Source organism: Taeniopygia guttata, chromosome 3, assembly GCF_048771995.1.
Source record: "Taeniopygia guttata chromosome 3, bTaeGut7.mat, whole genome shotgun sequence".
Lineage (NCBI taxonomy): Eukaryota > Metazoa > Chordata > Aves > Passeriformes > Estrildidae > Taeniopygia > Taeniopygia guttata.
The window spans coordinates 3,720,618-3,739,082 of NC_133027.1; the positions used below are offsets into that span (position 1 = coordinate 3,720,618).

The 18,465-nt window shown below is 48.4% G+C and overlaps 2 protein-coding genes across 6 annotated transcripts in view; both read left to right on the plus strand.

Moving 5' to 3' along the window:
• GATA4 (GATA binding protein 4) overlaps positions 1–10,518 on the plus strand; it is a 28,177-nt gene extending 17,659 nt beyond the window's left edge. For 3 of the 5 annotated variants that reach the window (XM_072926273.1, XM_072926272.1, XM_002186806.5), the window contains 5 exons: positions 1,397–1,563; positions 4,323–4,448; positions 4,967–5,054; positions 5,310–5,455; positions 6,031–10,518. In XM_072926273.1, the coding sequence (XP_072782374.1) occupies positions 1,397–1,563; positions 4,323–4,448; positions 4,967–5,054; positions 5,310–5,455; positions 6,031–6,213 (710 nt within the window). In that variant the 3' untranslated portion in view covers positions 6,214–10,518. Of the gene's footprint in view, positions 1–1,393; positions 1,564–4,322; positions 4,449–4,966; positions 5,055–5,309; positions 5,456–6,030 lie in introns of all 5 variants that reach the window. The other 2 variants (XM_072926271.1, XM_012572946.5) reach the window with 1 other exon arrangement.
• A 3,852-nt stretch (positions 10,519–14,370) lies between these two features.
• Positions 14,371–18,338, plus strand: NEIL2 (nei like DNA glycosylase 2). The gene is made up of 4 exons (XM_012572938.5): positions 14,371–14,817; positions 15,528–15,829; positions 16,689–16,885; positions 17,233–18,338. Exons 1-4 carry the CDS (start codon positions 14,512–14,514, stop codon positions 17,547–17,549), a joined length of 1,122 nt encoding a protein of 373 aa, XP_012428392.4. The 5' UTR covers positions 14,371–14,511; the 3' UTR covers positions 17,550–18,338.
• Positions 18,339–18,465: the final 127 nt, after the last annotated feature.

Below are 18,465 nucleotides of genomic sequence, written 5' to 3' on the forward strand. Positions count from 1 at the left end.
TCCTTGAGGAGCAATTGTCTTCCAGCAGGAAGATGAGATTTTTGTGTAAAAAGCAGGTGGACAAGCAAAAAAATACAGTGAAGTTCTTGGTTTCTGGAAGGGTTTGTATGGAACGGGGAGGGAGCTGTGTTTTCCAAAGGGTGATGCAGTCGAGCTGTGTTGTGCTGACCTTTAAACCTGCTGGGCCTGCCACAGGCAGAGGGACTGGACTGGCCCAGCCCAGGGCAGTTCAGAGAATGATAGAATGGTTTGGGTTGGGAGAGGTCTTAGAGTTCATCTCATTCCATGCCCCTGCCATGGCAGGGACAGCTTCCACCTTCCCAGGTTGCTCCAAGCCCCTGTTCAGGCTGGTCTTGGACACTTCCAGGGATGGAACAGCCACAGCTTCTCTGAGCAGGCTGTGCCAGGGCCTCACCACTCTCGCAGGGAAGAATTTCTTCCTAAGATCTGACCTCACCCTGCCCTCTGTCAGTTTAAATGCATTCCCCCTTCTCCCATCACCCCGTGCCCAGTTGTCCCTCACATCCCAGCTGAGCCCCAGTGCAGGGTGTACCAGGAATGCTGTGTGAGAATGCAGCAAGCCCTGGAGTGTGGCATCAAGCAAATAGAGATTTCCATCAAAAGCTGAGCCTCCAACACACATAAATTCCCAAAGATCCCTGTTAGCTGTCAGCCTGAGCTGGGGTTTGAATCCCAGAACCATGGAATGGTTTCGGTTGGAAGGGACCTTAAAGACCATCAATTTCCAACCCTCTTCCATGGACAGGGAATGTTCATGTTGTACATGTGGATTTCTGCGACTCAGGAGATGTTTTCCATGCAGAGAATGGGGCGAAGGTACATGAACCTCCCCTTGGCTCCCTGCAGCCATTCCCCCAGGAGAGGGGCTGGGTGAGGAGCATTCCCATGGGGAGCAGGGTGCATGGAATGGTTTTCCCTGCCCAGCTGAGATGCAGCTTCCTGATCTCTGGGCAGTTCTGCTCTGTGGGGTTTGTGTTTTTCCATGGTCTCTGCCTTGATTGTAACCAGGGTTGTTCACCTGCCCCGATCTGCTTGCCCTGGCTATGGCCAATCTCGAAAATTGGATAACATCAGAGCAGAAGGGAAAGGTTTCTATTTCTGTCTCCTGGTATCTGTGTCCCAGCACATCCCTGCAGCCATGACAAGGAAACAAATCCCTCTTCCCAATAATCCTGGGAGGGTTTCCTTGGGGAAGGAAGAGCTGTTTCTTGCAAAAGATTTCTATAAAATCTGTTTCTTGCAGAAGATTTCTATTAAATCTGAATTCTTATTTCTTGAAATATCCCTTCTGGGCTAAACTGAGAAGAAGATCAGCAATTCAAGGTACAGCCACCTAATTAACAGTCTTTTCCCTTCTCTCCCATCCTGGCAGCAGAATTTTTTGATGATTATTCCGAGGGGCGAGAATGTGTCAACTGTGGGGCCATGTCCACCCCGCTGTGGAGGAGGGATGGCACAGGGCACTACCTCTGCAACGCCTGCGGGCTCTACCACAAGATGAACGGCATCAACCGGCCCCTGTTCAAGCCCCAGAGGAGGCTGGTAAGTCAAGATCACACACGTGGGGTGAGGAGGAGGCAGAGAAATCTCGGCCAGCTGGAGATGCCAGGGGTGTTTCAACTCCCATCTGCTCAGCTGAGGTCCAGACTTTCAAAACAAGCCAGATTTTCTCATGCTTGGGATACTCCAAGCCTTTGTACTGCCCAGAGCAGTGCTCCAGACACTCAGCCAGGGAGTGAAAGGGGCTGTAGGACAGAGGGTGATTTGGAATTTGTGGTGTCTTTGCTTTAGTACCACTGCAGGTATATTTGGAGGAATGGCAACTCTTTCCAGTTCCAGCACAGTACCAGTCCATCTTCTCTTATCCACAGGGGTCCCTGATCACTGCTGGGTGAGCCCCTCACTTCATGGTGACTTTTCTGGGTACTTTTTTTGGATACTCTGCTCCCAGATCCATTGGGTGAGGCGAAGGCAATGCAGGTCAGGGTGTCCCAAAGCCTCTGGGGTCAGGGTTGGGTATGCACAAGGAAGCTGGAGGACAGGAACAGGATTGTTCAGCCTGGAAAAGAGAAAGCTTTGGGTTGACCTAACTGCAGCTTTCCTGAAGGAAGCCTATAAGAAAGATGGAGAGATACTATTTACAAGGATGACAGGGCAAGGGGGAATGGTTTCAAACTGACAAGAGCAGGCTTAGATGGGATATCAGAAAGAAATTTTCCCCTCTGAGAGTGCTGAGACCCTGACACAGGGTACCCAGAGAAGCTGTGTCTGCCCCTGGATCCCTGGAAGTGCCCAAGGCAAGTTTGGATGGGGCTTGGAGCAACCTGGGATAGTGGAAGGTGTCCCAGCCCATGGCACAGGGTGGAACCTGCTGATCTTTAAGGTCTCTCCCAACCCAAACCATTCCATGAATCTGTGAGCTCGGTGTTGATAACCTGCTGCTCCCTGGATGTTTTGGTGAGGGGCTTTGGGAAGATCTCTGTGTCCCCAGTGCCATGAGTCCATCATGACAGGCTGAGAAGGTTGGGACTGTTCAGCCTGGAGAAGAGAAGGTCTTGTGGAGACCTCACAGCCCCCTCCAGAATCTGAAGGGTCCTACAGGGAAGCCGTGACTCTTCATCAGGAACTGGAGTGACAGAAAAGGAGCAATGGGTGCCACTTTAAAGAGAGGAAATTTAGGTTAGGTATTAGGAAGATTTTTTTCTCTATGGGGGTGGTGAGACTCTGGAATTGGTTATCCAGGGAGGCTGTGAATGCACCAACCCTGAGAGTGTTCAAAGCCAGGCTGGGTAAGGCCTTGAGCTACCTGGTCTAGTGAAGGTGTCCCTGCCCATGGCAGGAGAGTGGGGCTAGGTGAGTTTTAAGATCCCTTCTAACCCCTTAAAATTCTATGATCCTAGAACATTCTATGATTCCATAACATTCTATGATCATGAACCCAAGCTAAAAGCAGCCACCAGAAAGCCAGATTTCCACACTCCTTGTTTTCCACGAGGCTCCATCCCCACACCGCCCTGCCTTTGGCATGGCTCAGCCCTGTCCGTGCCCAAAGAGTGACAGAAGTGACACGGGCAGCCCGAGCAGCAGCCACAGGCACTGGGCGCCCTCTTGTGAAACGACTTTCCAGGGACCGGCTGATCCAGGCAGGATCAGCATCTCACCCCGGCACCCAGCACCTCCCCTCTCTCATTTACCTCCAAGGCCTGAGCTTTGAAGGATGATGGCAAGAGCCAGGCAGGTCTGGAGAATGTGGCTTTTTTTCTTCCTCCACCTCCCACTGTTTCCCTGCTCAAAATTTGGATTTTATACAGCTTCAAGCCCATTGCTTTCTCCTGTTACCTTCTGAGCCTGACTAAACCAGTTCACCCAGAAAAGGAACTTTGGGTCTGCTCCCTGCTGTAATTCATTAGTGAGACTTCCTATTAATTATCCCTCTTTATCAAGAGGTGGAAAATGCTGCTGGAAGCTTCTCTTTTTTTATCTTCCCCTTGAGCTCTATAAACAACCTAGCACAAAGCAAGCAAGGAATATATAACATTTATGGTATTGAAAACATTTTCTTAGGATAGCTACAATGGCTGGAAGGGCTTGGGAGCTGGAAAAGGCAGGATGGTCTGGGATCCAGACACTTTTGTGTAGGTGTGTACATGTGCAGGGGGTCTCTAAACTGCCACTGGAGCTGCTGGAGATCTTGGGGCTCTGTTCAGGTGATGTGGGATTCTGGAGAAAGGAGGATCAAGGGGGACCTTCTGGCTCTCCACAACTCCCTGGCAGGAGGGTGCAGCTTGGTGGGGCTTGGGCTCTGCTGCCAAGAAACAGGGACAGGATGAGAGAGCAGAACCTCGAGCTGTGCCAGGAGAGGTTCATGTTGGACATTTCTTCACTGAAACAGTGGTCAGGCATTGCAAGGGGCTCCTCAGGGAGGTGGTGGAGTCCCCATCCCTGGAGGTGTCCAAGGAACAACTGGATGTGGCCCTCAGTGCTCTGGGCAGGGTGACAGGGTGTTGATCAGTCACAGGTTGGACTCAATGGTCTTGGAGGTCTTTTCCAATGATTTTATTTCATGTCTCTGGGATGGCCTAGGAGAGCTGAGACCTCCTGGAGTCAGGGGAAAGACAAGAGAGGCAGAAAGAGGCAGTTGGACAACTGCAAAGGAGCAAAAAGATAAAAAGCCAGAGAAATACAAGAGCCAAGAGGAGACGGAGCCCCGAGGCATGGTGGAGTGAGCTGGTTGGGATGTGGGGCGCTGCTGGAGAGGGCATTGCAGGGCTGACCGTTTCCTCGCTCTGTTGTCCCCACAGTCAGCATCCCGCCGTGTTGGGCTCTCCTGTGCCAACTGCCACACAACCACCACCACGCTCTGGCGCAGGAACGCCGAGGGGGAGCCCGTCTGCAACGCCTGCGGGCTCTACATGAAGCTCCACGGGGTAAATCCTTGCTGTGGTAGGATGTTCATGGCACCAGGCTGGGGGCTGGGTTCTTTACATAGCTCTGTGCTCTCCTAGAACTGTTTTTTTCTGCTGTCCTTTTGGGTTTAGTCCCCCGCCAAGGTGTTTATACCTACAAAGGGGTGTGCACGCTGGCTATTTCTCATTTATTAATTAGGTCCCCTTTGCAAATAATTCTTAAAACCTAATAAAACCAGTCCCAGATTCTTCCCACATAAATTCAGGCACTATAGTAAAAAAAGCCAAGGCAAAAGCACAAATACATGAGCTGTAGTTGGCTTCTGGCCCTAAAACACACAATGCCGTGGGTGTGATCTGCCTTCTTATTCCCATTTGGATGCACATCTTGAATCTCCCTTGAGCAGGGAATTTGAGCTCCATCTTCTCATTGCTTTCAATGAAACCAGCTTGACCACAAGTTAGAACTGGAATCATGTTCTCTTAGATGACCTTAAGGACATACAGAAACAAATGTGCTGTTCTATTTGGATCTACAGGTTCCAAGGCCTTTAGCCATGAGAAAAGAGGGAATTCAGACGAGGAAACGCAAGCCTAAGAACCTTAACAAAACAAAGGCACCAGCAGGTAAGTATTGAGTGAAGGAATTTATTTTATTATGTGTATTTGTGTGTGCACTTGTATTTCTAACCACAGTGCCCTTGAATTAGAGACATCCAATGACAAAACAGGACAATTATTTAAAAATGGGGGATGTCTAAACACCTGACTACCCTCACAACTATTTTAAAATTTTACCACATTAACTTCTGGATGAGTGGGCACAGCTCTGTGGTGAAAGGTCTTTGGGAAGAGCCTGTTTTACCCTCTGGTTTCTCCCAGGCCCATCCAGCAGCGAGAGTCTTACCCCGACCACCAGCTCCACCAGCAGCAGCAGCAGCAGCACCACGACCACCGAGGAAATGCGCCCCATCAAAACAGAACCTGGGCTCTCATCTCACTACGGGCACCCCAGCCCTGTTTCTCAGGTACTGAGGGGAGGTGTTGGCAGTGGGGAAAACAAACAGGGAAATAGGATGGTACACATGGAGAGAACATCCTCATAATTTTACTTAGGTACTTAAAGACAAGCACCTGAAGGGAGGCTGCAGGAAAAGATGGAGAGAGAGTATTTACAAGGGTCTGGAGTGATAGAACAAAGGGGAATGGCTTCAAACTGAGAGGTTTAGATTGGATTTTGGGAAGTAATTCTTTCCTGTGAGGCCACAGAGAAACTGTGGCTGCCCCTGGACCCCTGGAAGTGTCTAAGGTCAGGCTGGACAGGGTTTGGAGCAACCTGGGAAGGTGGAAGGTGTTCCTGCCCATGGCAGGGGTGGGAAGGAGATGATCATTAAGGTCCCTTCAAACCCAAGTCATTCTCTGTTTCTAGAATTAGAAAGAAAGGGAGAAAGAACATGCCCAAGGTATCCCACATAGGCTGCAATCTCCAGCCCTGCAGCAAACCCAGACACATTTTTACAACAGCACCAGCCCACACTAAATGGATTCACATGGTCCTCTAAGGTTTGAAGCTTTTTTCCACAGCATTCTCCTTTTTCCATAGGCATTCTCAGTCTCTGCCATGTCCGGACATGGATCATCCATTCACCCTGCGATCTCAGCTCTGAAGCTTTCCCCCCAGGCTTACCAGTCAGCCATGAGCCAGTCTCCCCAAACCAGCTCCAAACAGGACTCCTGGAACAGCCTGGTCCTGGCTGAGAACCATGGGGACATCATTACTGCATAACCTGGCCCCTTCCCTATGAACTCCAGGCTGATCCGCTTGAGAGATGAAGAAGACGCCACGTAATCCTCAAGTCAATTTTGTCTCCACCTCCCCTGCTCTCCTGCCTTCTCTCCCCTTGTGTGATGTTCCAGCAAAGAGGCAAAAAGAACTTATCCGAAGTGTAGGGGAGCTCTTATGAAATGAACAGAGAAGACTCAAATCTCAGAGTAACTCAAGGATTTGAAGCCTTTTTTTCCCACTTTAAATGAGCATCTCTACTTGACTGTCACCACTTACTTTGAAACAGCCAAAAACATGGAGACAGACACAGTTCTTAAGTTTTATTTAACAATATCTGGCATTTTGAGACTCAGACGATGGTGGAACAGAGACACTTCTTCTGTCACCACCCATTCTTTTCCTGAACAGAAGAAAATGCCATTGTCTTCTCATGACCCAAATTCAGTGATCTTCCACCAAAAGGAGCCAGTTCCAGGACAGTTTGCTGAATAGACTTCACTCGAGATTCTTTAGTGGCTTTAATGGATTTGATATGATGTAGGACATAGAAAAAAAGAGATATCTCCTTCCTCAGCTCACACATGTAGAGAATTTTGTTCATTTTTCTAGATGGTCTGGAAAGCTCATGAATGTCCGTATTTAATAGAAACTCCTTTCCTATTTATCACTACGAAATCATGGGACTGTGTTTCCAAAAGGTTGTTGGCTGAGCCTGGAGTAGGTCTGTCCAAAGTCAAAGAAGGATTTTGGAAGAAGGTAGATGAGATCCATGCTGGTCATCAGATCCTGGAGGAAATGGCTGGGCTCTTCCCTGATGGATAGCGACAAGACAGGTTTAGAGATGATTCAAGAGCACAGCAAGTGAAAGATGCTCTTCTAACACTGCTGGGCCACTTCTTTTCAGACAGATAATTTAATTATTTTGCCTATTTTTATGTTGGTTTGGATGCCACTGATGAAATCTGACTGTCACTTATTTTTGGCTGTACTGTGAGTGCCCACTTTCCCCCTAACAGCTGGCTCGTGACCATTTCCCACATCTAATCCTTTAGGATTTCACTTTTTGCAACAAGCAGTGGCTTCAGCCCCCACTGGAGGTGGCAGGGGTCATTTTCCTTATCAAGCATGTACACAGACTTGCTTGCCTGCAAGAGAAGCACAACTCCATTAAACAAGACTCGACAGTTTGCTTGCCCATAAGGCTCTCAGCTACCAGGGAATCCTGGCACATGGAGTTGGAAGAGATGCTAAGAGCAGGACTCATTCCCTTTTCCTAAAGGGATCAGTCCCACCTAATCCAGCCCTGACTGTTCTGCCTCTGGTTTAACAAACTCAAACTCCAGCAGGCAGACACCACAGCTCCCCTGGGCAGTCCAAGTGCTTCACCAGATGCTTCCCATGGTGTTTGCATCCACATTTCCAAGGAAGGACAGCTTTGCCTGTCCACGCTTGGAGTTCCTGGGAGACCTCATCCTGCAAGATTCTTCACTCTGGTTCCTGTCTGCTCCCAAGCTCTGTTACCATTCTTGCCTTCCCAGCTCCTCTCGTTTCCCCCTGCATCCAGAACTCGAGTACAGAACTATCAAGTGAAAAATCTCTAAAGGGGATTGTGCAGCCCTCCCAAATGTGCCATCCTCTGCCTCCCACTCCACAAGGAGTGTTCTTCCACGCAAACTGAGCCACATGGCTTGGTGAAGAGGAGAGCCACGGACAGGTTTGAAGCAAAAGAATGGCATTGTGTTGTCTTTGTTTGAACTCACCCTGTTCCTCCCTGTGTTGTAAAAGCTTCTCTAAAGAGAAGGATTCAACTGGACAGGTCATGACTGGAGAGTTCTGGACCTTCCTGGATTCCTCGTTCTCTCCAAAGCTCAGATTTGCAGGGTTTCGTAAGGGTGACAGAGCCTCCACACTCCCTAAAGAAAAACACCATGGCAATGCTGCCATGGGAACAGCTGGGTGGTGTTTGCACCAGTTCCCACTGTTTTGTGGAGCTAATGCAGTGTTTAGCCTCATTAGTGCTAATTACAGATGAGAGAAAGATATTCATGAAACATGAATAGAAAGAAATTAAATTCTATGATTTTGTTCAGACCTGCTAGGCTTTAGAGAAGAAGCCAGAAGTAGCACTGAAAAATATTAATTTGAGGTGAAAACACAAGGTGTTTCTCCATTGGCAGGAAGATCTTTAGCCAAACTCCTCCTTGAAGTAAATCCCTTTGTAAATGGCAGTTGAGCTCTCCTGGGATCTGGCTGTGAATTCCTGGTCATAACACAGCAGCCTGCACCACAAAATGCCACGTGGCTCATGCCAACTTTTGAGATATCCAGAAATACCCTGGAAAGCCCAAGAGGGAGTGGAGCCTCCTGATGAGGATTAAAAGTCCAGACCAACCACACCCCCACCTCTCCTTGCATCTGGAGGCTCACACTGGTTCTACCTTCCCTTCCCTATTGCTGTGCTCCTCCTCCTTCCCTCAAAACCAAATTCCCCAGTGGAATTTTTCTCCTGCCCTTAAAACCCATTCAGAAACAACTCTGCTTATAATGCCAGAAGGAAAAATCCCTGCAGAACATATCTGCCTATGTCTCCTTGGTAGAGATTTATGAACTGGATTTTAGCCTTCCTCAAAGCCTGAAAAACAATTCTTGAAACAGAGTGAGGAGTGTTTACAAGTCCCTGATAACAGAACAAGATATCTGCTTTCAAAAGGTGAAGCTCTGGGGGCTGTGAGGACAGCTTTAGAGGTAGAGGACAACTCCTTAGGCGTAGAAATTAGCTCTTTTATCCCCCTTTCTGTACCAGAAGCAGAAGTTTGGATACACCAGGTTCTGTGGTTCTTTTCAATCATCCAAAACTGTTGTAGAGCTGCTGTTGGCCCAGGAGATTTTGTTTTTCTCAGGCCAGTGCTGATATCAGGATGGTGAGAGACTGATCTCAGATGCATCATCACCATTTCTGGTGAGGTACAAACACACCATAATTGATGGGTCCCCTTCTTCAGAGCTTCTAATGATCAGATTACAAAATAATTAACTTAGAAGGGATGAGATCAGGTCTCTCAAATCCCTGTTCAGGCAACTTTTGAATATTCTCAAGGATGGAAATCCCACCATTTCTCTGGGTTCCTATTCCAGTGTTTGACCACCCTCATGCTGGAAATGTTTTTTCCAAGAATCACTGGCAAATTAATTACTCACATTTGGGGATTCCCATGTAGAGTCATTGTGGGAGGCTGAAGCCCAGGAATCCCTCAGAGCCACGTCTTGCAGGCAGGAGCTGGGATGGCCCCTGCAGGATGGCAAATTCCAGAAGTAACAGACCAAGGGATACTCACAGGACAAGAGGATTAAAGTGCCACCATTTTCAGGACACTCGGCTCCTTCCAGCAAGAGGAACCAATTACAAAATTCCAGGTTCTACCTGAGCTCTGCTTTCCTGCCTGTGATGGGGAAGGCAATTAGAGCCTGCTTTGGTAATTAGATACAATTATTAGAGACCCATTATTATAGTTTTATTATTTCTTTTATTTCTGGAGAACCTAATGAGATTCATACCAGGTCCTACACAAATACAGAATCGAGAACTATCATTTCTCTGAGGAGCAAGAGGGAAGGGCCCACTCCTGCAAAACACCTCAGCACATTTAAAACTGCATTTGTGGGATTTGTTCCCCTTAATACCATCCCTAGTCAGGAAAATTTTGATGCTGAAGGGTTTACAGCTAGGGTTTGAAAAGGGTTACAGTTTGGTTGTGTCAAATCAGACCTTGGCACTGGCAGTGGCCACCAAAGTGAGATGGGCAGATGAGAACCAGGATAGGGAGCCAAGAAAGGTCATTTAACCACTTCTAAATGTCTTTGCTCTTTGTGGAAGTGCAGTATCTCAATTCACTTCAGTTATTCTTTGTAAATTGATCAGACAAGATCCACAGACCACCTGCATTCTTTTGGGCTTGGATGGAGAGGGTGCAATCAGGAGGAGCTCAGGAATACTGCAAGGGAACTTTGAACCAATCAACAACTCTCAATGTAATATTGAAGCTGTGACTATGTCAGGGGTGGTGTTTTGTTTTGCCTTTTTTTTCTCCCCATGTATAAAGTTTGAAGCTTCCCAGGTCATTTGGGAAGGTCTCATGGAAACAGACACTTATTTGTAAGGGGGAGAGGGAAACCAACCAACTGAACAAGCTGTAATTATTTAAAGATGTAAAAAAATATCTATTATGAAGTAGTATGGCTACCAATCCATGTAACTTCTACACCTTTAGAACTAATGGAAATAAAACAATGATAATAAAACCAGAAGGTTTCTGCTTGATTCTGTCTTCCTTTGTAGGCTTCTTGGAGAGGGCAGGGGGTAAATGATGAAATACTGAAAACATGAAGTGCACCTGGGAAAAGAAATGGTGAAGTGGGTCCTGTCCCAGAGAGCTCCCAATGAAAAAATTACAGGGAATTTAAAGTCAGAAAAGATGAGATCAGGTTTCTCAGAGACCTGTTCAGTCAAGTTTTGAACATACCCCAGGATGGAAATCTCACCACCTCTCTGGGTTCCTGTTCAGTGTCTGAAAACACTCCTCATGGTGGAAATGTTTTCCCAAATCATAGAATGTTAAGGTGTTGAAAGGGACCTTAAAGCTCATCTAGTCCTACCTCCTGCCAGGGGCAGGGACACCTTCCACTAGACCAGGTCGTTCAAGGCCTTATTGAACCTGGCCTTTGACACTTCCAGGGATGGGGCAGCCACAGCCACCTTTGGTAACCTGTTCCAGTGTCTCACCACCCTCAAAGTTAATAATTTCTTCCTAATATCTAATCTAAATTTCCCCTCCTTCAACTTGCACCTATTACTCCTTGTCCTATATAAAATTCATATTTAATAAATATTAGATTATTAAAGAGAATCAAAATATTTGGTAAATTAATTGCCTAGACCTGGGAATTCCCAAGCAATGAGTCATTGCAGGAAAACCAATGTTGTTCCCAAGCCCCAGAGTCACACACAGCCCCCTCCCATACAGAGGATTTGGGATTGCCAACACAGCATGAAAAACTCAGCAGTGACACAGGGCTTGGAGCCACTTGGTCTAGTAAAAATTGTCCCTTCCCATGGCAGAGAGGCAGAACTGTATGATCTCTAAGGTCCCTTCAAACCCAAACCAGTCTGTGACTATGACTTTAATATAAATAAGGAAAATCTCCAATATTGGTAACACCCGAACACAGCAGAGAGGGGGGAAACCCTTGGGGACACTTAAAAACCATCATGACTTCAGCTTTTATATCTCCTCACTGCGTTTTACTCGGTAGATCTTGTTCAGCCTGAATGCTTCCAGCTGAACTCAGAGACAACAACAGCCTGGAGCAGCAATGAGGCTGTCAGTAAGCTCAGCTGTCGGAATCTGTGGGTATTGGTGATTCCGAGATTGTAGAAAGTCTCTGTCTTTCTGCCCCGTTGCCAAAGAAGAAGCCATAATTCGTCTGTGCTGGTTTCAAGGTTGTTTATTGTGTTTATCTCTAACATGTTCTGCTGCCCTGCCGCAGCTCTGTCCTGCAGGGCAGCGTGTGGGGCTCTGCCCCTCAGTGGGATGGTACAAACATTAAATACCAGAAACTACGTGTACTATATTTACAATAATGTGCCAATATCTATCACCTACGTTGAACAGTGTGTCCCCAGCCTAAACCAATAGAAAAATGCCAACAACACAGTGAAACATGGAGGGCATGAAGAAGGAGAAAAAGGACAAGACACACCCAATTTCCTCCATCTTGTCCCCTTTGAACCCCTAATCTAGAAACCTAAAATTTTACTTTTGCACCCGTGTCACACTTAATTATTACTCTTATCAAACACTCAAAGCTTGTAATTCATCCTGTAAGATTGAAAACGCCTCTCCATGGACAGAGATCACAGACAGTGTCTCTCGGGGCTCTGTCCAGGGGGATTCCTGACCCCCTGCCAGGGTCCCAGACCTGCCAGGGCAGCCAGAGGGAAGCCCTGGATTCCCACACTCAGCCACCTCCCACTCTGCAGGGCACAGCCTCCTCGGAGCCACCAGTTTACTGACCCGTACTGGGGTGAGTGCAGCCAATCTGACCCGCCCATCCCTCCCCCAGCAGCCAATTGGGGAGCTCTCCTGCTTTTTTGGGCGAGAGGGAGGATCTTCCTGCCTTATAAAAAGAAGTGGATGAAAGGGGTTTGGCTGTGCGAGGTCCTGTTGAGGTGCAGGTGCTGTGGGACGTGGCTGGGGGTAGAGGAAGGGCTGTGAGGAGTAAAGGGGAGGTAATGAAGTAGGGGGGAAGGCTGCCCAGCCTGCTCCCCAAATGGATGCACAGGGTGGGCCTGGGGAGAGCAGTGGATGAGAGCTGGATGCAGGAATGTGGGGCCTGGGAGAAAAGCAGTGGGTGCCTTCACTGCCCTGGGGTGATGTGAGTGAGAACTCGGGGCCTGTTTTCTGGGGATGGCTGCAAATTGATGCTTGGCTGAATGTGAGAAATGGAGAGCTCTGTACCCCCACTGACAGCATGTGGAGGGTCAGAGCTGTGCCTTGAGGTCCCTGCAGGAGCCTTGCCCAGGGGTGTAAGGTCACAGGGAGCCATCCTGCAATACCAGGGTGCAGGCAGAGCTGGGGGGAGCTGCATGAGCCTTGTCCTTGCTCTGTTCTGCTGTGGATGCTGGGCTTTTTGTCTGGGCACAAGGACTGGGAATGAGCCCATACAGGGGGAGGATTTGTCCTGGAGGCCTGGTTCCCTGCCCCACACCTGCAGAGGTACCAGCTCAGGTGTCATGCTCATGATGAGATGGGTGTTGTGCCCTGCAGAGGGCTGGGGATGGTTTTCCTCCTTTTCTTCCTTAGAGGGGGGAGTGCTGCAGATGAGACTAAAGTGGGTCTAGAGTAAAAATGTGAAATAAGGAGGTACATGGAGATAAGGGAATCAGGTACATGGGATAAGGATGGCAGATGCTGGTGGTTCTGATGTGCTGGGGAGCAGGGCAGTCTTCCCTTTTGAGGAGTGCTTCTTTGCTGTCAGACAGCTAGGGCAGTGTGAGCATTAATACCTTACAGAGCTCCCACCACTTCCAGTCTCTCACAAGGAGCTGTGGAGAACTGACTTAGCAGCAGTCAGAGTTCTGCAGGTGATGAACTTCCCTGGGATATGAGCTCTGGGCTCACAGGGCTGTGCTGGTGCTCAATCTGTGCTGCCTGATGTGAAGCCAGTGCCTGGATAGTCAGGGTAGACTCCTTGGATGACCTGTGCTCAGCTATTTCCAGGGATCCAAACTGCTGCTGGTGCCTTTGGCAGCAGAAGCATCTGTTTAGCTGTCTCTTGATCAATATAATATGCAGATTTTTTTGATTAAACTGGAGGAGGCCTGTGAGTAATCATCATGTGCCCTTGAAGGCAGAGGACTAAAGCTCAGTCTTTTACCCATGCTAAATCTAGTTTTGATGACCACTTAATATCTGTATGTGGATCTAAGACATTAAATTAATGTTCCCTAATATGTTTTCCTCTTGAGCCCTTCCAAAAGGGATTTGGTTTGTGCTGCAGCACAGGAATGTCTGGCATGAGGTGGGAATGGCTCTTCTGGTGGCAAACCACTAGGATTGTTGTTGATTTTCTCATCAAACTGTCTCAGAGCTGTGCCAGGTGCCTCAGAGCCCTGTACTGAGTGCTGTGGAACTTGAAGCTGAACCTCTGATCAGTGCTGGTCTCTGGGATTAGTCTGCAGGGAGAACTGGTGCTGTGGGATGAAAGCCAAGCTGAGCTTTCCTTGTACACCCACAGCCTGCAGAAGTCCTCAGAATTAATGCAAATGACAGAAATAACTCCTTATGTATTGGTGTGACTTCCTGGAAGGAGCTGCAGGATGGTGCTGCTTTATCTCCCCCTCACCCAGAGCCTTCTGCTCCCAGATGCTGTTAGCAGAGTGTAGGAATGCTCCCCAACTGGTTCGTGCCATTGCAGTCAGTGGGGCAAGCAATGGGTAAAGCAAGGGGTGGGGATCTTCTAATTCCAGGCCTGATCTTTCCATGGGAGAAGCACTTCCCATGGTGTATTGGGAAAAAGATGGGTCACTAATCATAAAATTACAGACTGGAATGGGTTGAAGGGACCTTAAAGATCATCTGCTTCCAACCCCCATGATGTTGGCAGGGAAACCTCCCACTGCCCCAGGAAAAAAGGACTTGGGGAGATTCCCCAGGCCAAATTCCCACTTGTAGCGTGAAAACTGCCATTGGAGTATGTTGTTCAGGGCTGTGTTGGATTAAATTACACATATCTGCTAGGATGGAAACTCCTCCACCACCCAGGTCCTATTTACCTTCATGGACTTTGCCACAGCAACTTAAGGAGGAAAATAAGAAGAATGTTTTGTGTATTTCTGAGTTGCAGCTTCCCTTCAAGTCTAGGGCAGAGTGTGACAAGGACCTGCTAATCCCTCTGCAACTGCTGGAGATGCCAGAGGGCCCATCAGTGAGGAAGTTCCAGCTGCTGACCTCCCCTTTTGTGGGCCAAGTGGTGGCCAAGGTGGGGGGAAGCAGCCGGAAGCTCAGTGTGAATGACCTGAATGCCCTGAGGCTCCAGGACTCCCAGGTGAGTTGAATTTACAGATCCATGACAAGTCTGAGTGCAGAAATCACCATTGTCCCACAGCTGGGTGACAGAAGGTGCAGAACCTGTGAATGTTTCCCTGAGGGTTTGACCTGGCTAAGTTGAGATGTCTGTGCTGTGGGTACTTGTCAGAAGTCACACTGGGTCAGTCCTGCTGGGGCTTCACTGGCCTGACACCCTCAGATGATGATTTGGACCTGACTGGCCAAACCCTGGTGCAGCCTCACCTCTGGTTAAAGGTGGGGGGGCAAAATTAAAAGCACAAAGTGCACCCAACACAAAGAGGGAAGATGAGTCAGGAGCAATGATGACAAATTTGAAACCCCTGAGTGTCTGTCCTGGTGGGCCTAATGGGAGCCCCTGGGAGGGATTCAGGCAGGCAAAGAAAGGAATCTGCAAGCATGGGAATGGTTTGGATGCTGATGAATCCCATGGTCAGGGTGGGCTGATGTGCCCTCTAATAAAGATTGTAGAAAATAAGTCACTTGTATGGAAACAGGTAGAGATTTTGTCCCTGGAAGTGTTCAAAATCAGGTTGGATGAGGGCTGAGCAGCCTGGTCTAGTGGAGGTTGTCCCTGCCTGTGTCTGGGGGATTGGAATGAGATGAGCTTTAAGGTCCATTTGAACCCAGGTCTTTCTAGAATGTTATGACCCTTTATGGCTCATCAGTACATCCCACCTCTTTTCTCAGGTTCATGGGAAGAACTTGTACCTGGTATTTGTGGCAGCTGAAGGTCCCGTTGGACCAACTGCACAAGGAGAGGCTGCTTGTGGGGCACACTGTCCTGCCCAGGATGGTGCTCCACATCCCCACTCCCAGGATGAGGAGCTACAGGAAGCCCAGCACTCAAAATCTGAAGCCCCAGAGGCAGCAGAGGGTCGGGGCACTTGGCTGCGCATCCACTTTGGCATGTTCGGCAGCGTCCGAGCAAACGAGTTCTCGAGGGCAAGCAGAGCAAATAAAAGGGGGGACTGGAAGGATCCTGTGCCCAGGTATTTCCTCTTCTCTTTTCTCTCAAACCAAATCAGTGTGGGAATGCTCCAAACCTTGATTTTCTCTGGTAATTTTTAAGGTATGAGTGAATGTAGGGTGTGTTCAACCACAGTGGAATTGGAGGATGCAGTTGTCTGGGGATTATAGTATGAGCTCTGCTAAGATTTTTGTATTGAAGAGAGAAGTTTTAGGATGCCAGGCTGAATCATGCCCTAAAAATGACAGTTTCCCCAATTATGTCTTTTTTAAAAAATCTTGGATAAATAGCAAATGTTGTATACATCTGGAATCACAGGCTGGAGTGATGCTGTTGAAGGCAGCAGTGAATTGAGAACATGGCTATGGTTTGCATCCTATATCCCACTGGAATTGTGCAGAGCAAGGGGGAACAGCTTCCCAAAGAAGCTGTGGCTGCCTCATCCCTGGAAGTGTCAGAGATCAGGCTGGACCTGGCTTGGAGGAACCTGGGGTGGGGGAAAGTGTCCCTGTCCATGGCAGAGGGTGGCCCAAGATGATCTTTGGATTCTTTTCCAACCCAAACCATTCTATGGTTCTATGATTTTTTTTTTTTTTGAAGAATGAATTTATTTCCATACAAATATTTTTAGACAGTTTTTTGTGCTATTTTTAACATTCATTTCTCTGATTTGTGGACTGCCCTGCTGAAGGCTTTGTCAAACAAGTCACAGGGCAGCAGAAGGAAAAATTTTCCACCAGCTGTGTGGGTTCACCATCAAGCTTCATGGCTGCAGTTGTTAAAGATGCCACCTTGCCTTGAGACAGTGGCCAGCTACAGAGTATAACAAAGAGTTCAGAGATGTTTCTGATGGGAGACTCCAACTTCCCTGCTTCTCCCAGGCTGGTTCTGCACTTTGAGAGTGGAGGCTTCCTTGTTTTCTACAACTGCCGGATGCTCTGGTGCTCCTCTCCAAGGGCTGATCCTGCTTCTGACATCCTGTCTGTGGAATTCCACCGTGGCCGGGCGCTGCGTGCCCTCTGTGCACCCGATCCCGTCTGCTACACCCTCCTAAACCAAAGATATTTTTCAGGGCTGGGTGAGTTCCAGGGAAAAGGGGCAGAAGGAGAAATGGAGGAAGGTGGGTGGGATGTCTACAGATGCAGAAGTGCATGTCTGGGCAGCTTTCTCTTTAGTTTAAAAGCTTCTGGTTGATCCAGTTGAGGGCATGTGATCATCTTCAAGGTGTGTAACAATGGCAGAGGGAAGAGAACCACTTCCAGTCTGATCCCAGCTCTACGTCCACTCTTTGGATGCCACTTCTGGTACAGGGAATGGTATTGCTGGCTGTGATCCTTGAGGCAGAAATCACAGGATGGAGCAAGCAACCTGCATTACCTTGATTAGAAATATCCTTGCTGTCTCCTTTTTTCTGACCCCTTCCAGGGAACATCATTAAGAACGAGATCCTGTACCTGGCCAGGATCCACCCGCTAACACCAGGCTCCCTCTTGGCTCGCTCAGATCTGGAGCGTCTGCTGGACTGCGCCGTTCAGTTCAGCTCTGAGTGGCTGCACAACAAACTGCGTGGCCATGGGCTGCACCCCCAGGTGTACCAGAAGGAGCAGTGTCCCCAGGGGCATCCCCTCATGAAGGGCACTTTTGGACCCTCGGGTGGCTTCAAGAGACTTACGTGGTGGTGCCCTCAGTGCCAGCCTGCGGTGCTGCCAGGGGATGGGGACCCTTCCCCAGTCACTGAGTGACCTGTCCTGCAGGGTGCTGGGTGGTCTCTGATCCATGCTCTTCGTTGTCCTAGAAGGTCTCTGTGGTTTCTTTTAGGCTGTTGAGTTTGGTCCTTAGGGAGCTGGCAGAGTTAAGCGCTCAGTGGAGGTCCCAGGTCCCCTGAGTTGCTGCAGAAAGGAAAAAGTGGTTGTCCATGTTTTTTTTTTTTTTCTGTCACAATGGCACAACAGTGTTAAGAGTTTGACCAAGTTTGAGGTGCATTGGTCACCCTGTTCAGGTGGCAGTGGGTGTGAAGTGTAAATGGTTAAGCAGGGGATTGCTGTGGTCTGAAGTGACCCTGTCCCTTGAGCCTGGAGGAGTCAGCAAAACAGAGGATATCCCTCTCCCTAAAGAGCTTGATTATTAGGAATTAAATAATCCTGCCTTTGTGTGCTGGGCTGTGACTGGGTGTGGTTAAACCTGAGGGGCTGTTCCCTGTGTCAGATCTGACAGCTCCCTCCTTCCATGTCAACGTGTACAAAATATACGTCAGCAGTCCTTGGTGGAGCTCATCTCTGCACCCACAGGTTTCAGCTGTGTGGCAAACTGCCAATTCCAGATCTAGCTGTAAAATTAAACAAAAATACAGTGTGTGACAGTGTGCATAAAACTCAGGATCTCCAAGGAAACCTGGAAGCAGAAAGGTTTAGAAATAGTGCTGTGTCTCTATACACTAGGTGGGAACTGTTGCTGTCCTCTCTCCCTGGATTTGATTTTATTTTAATAATAAGTTGTTGACCTGAGCAAAAAAATAAAAGCTGGAATTAGACTCAGTGATGTTCATCTCAAGTGTGTCTTTTCAGGCAGTTTCTTGGTTAAAAACTGGGCTGTACATGGAAGTTCCAGCTGCCTGGAATTGGTTAACAGCTACTTCTTTGGTGCTGCTTATTGAGGGTG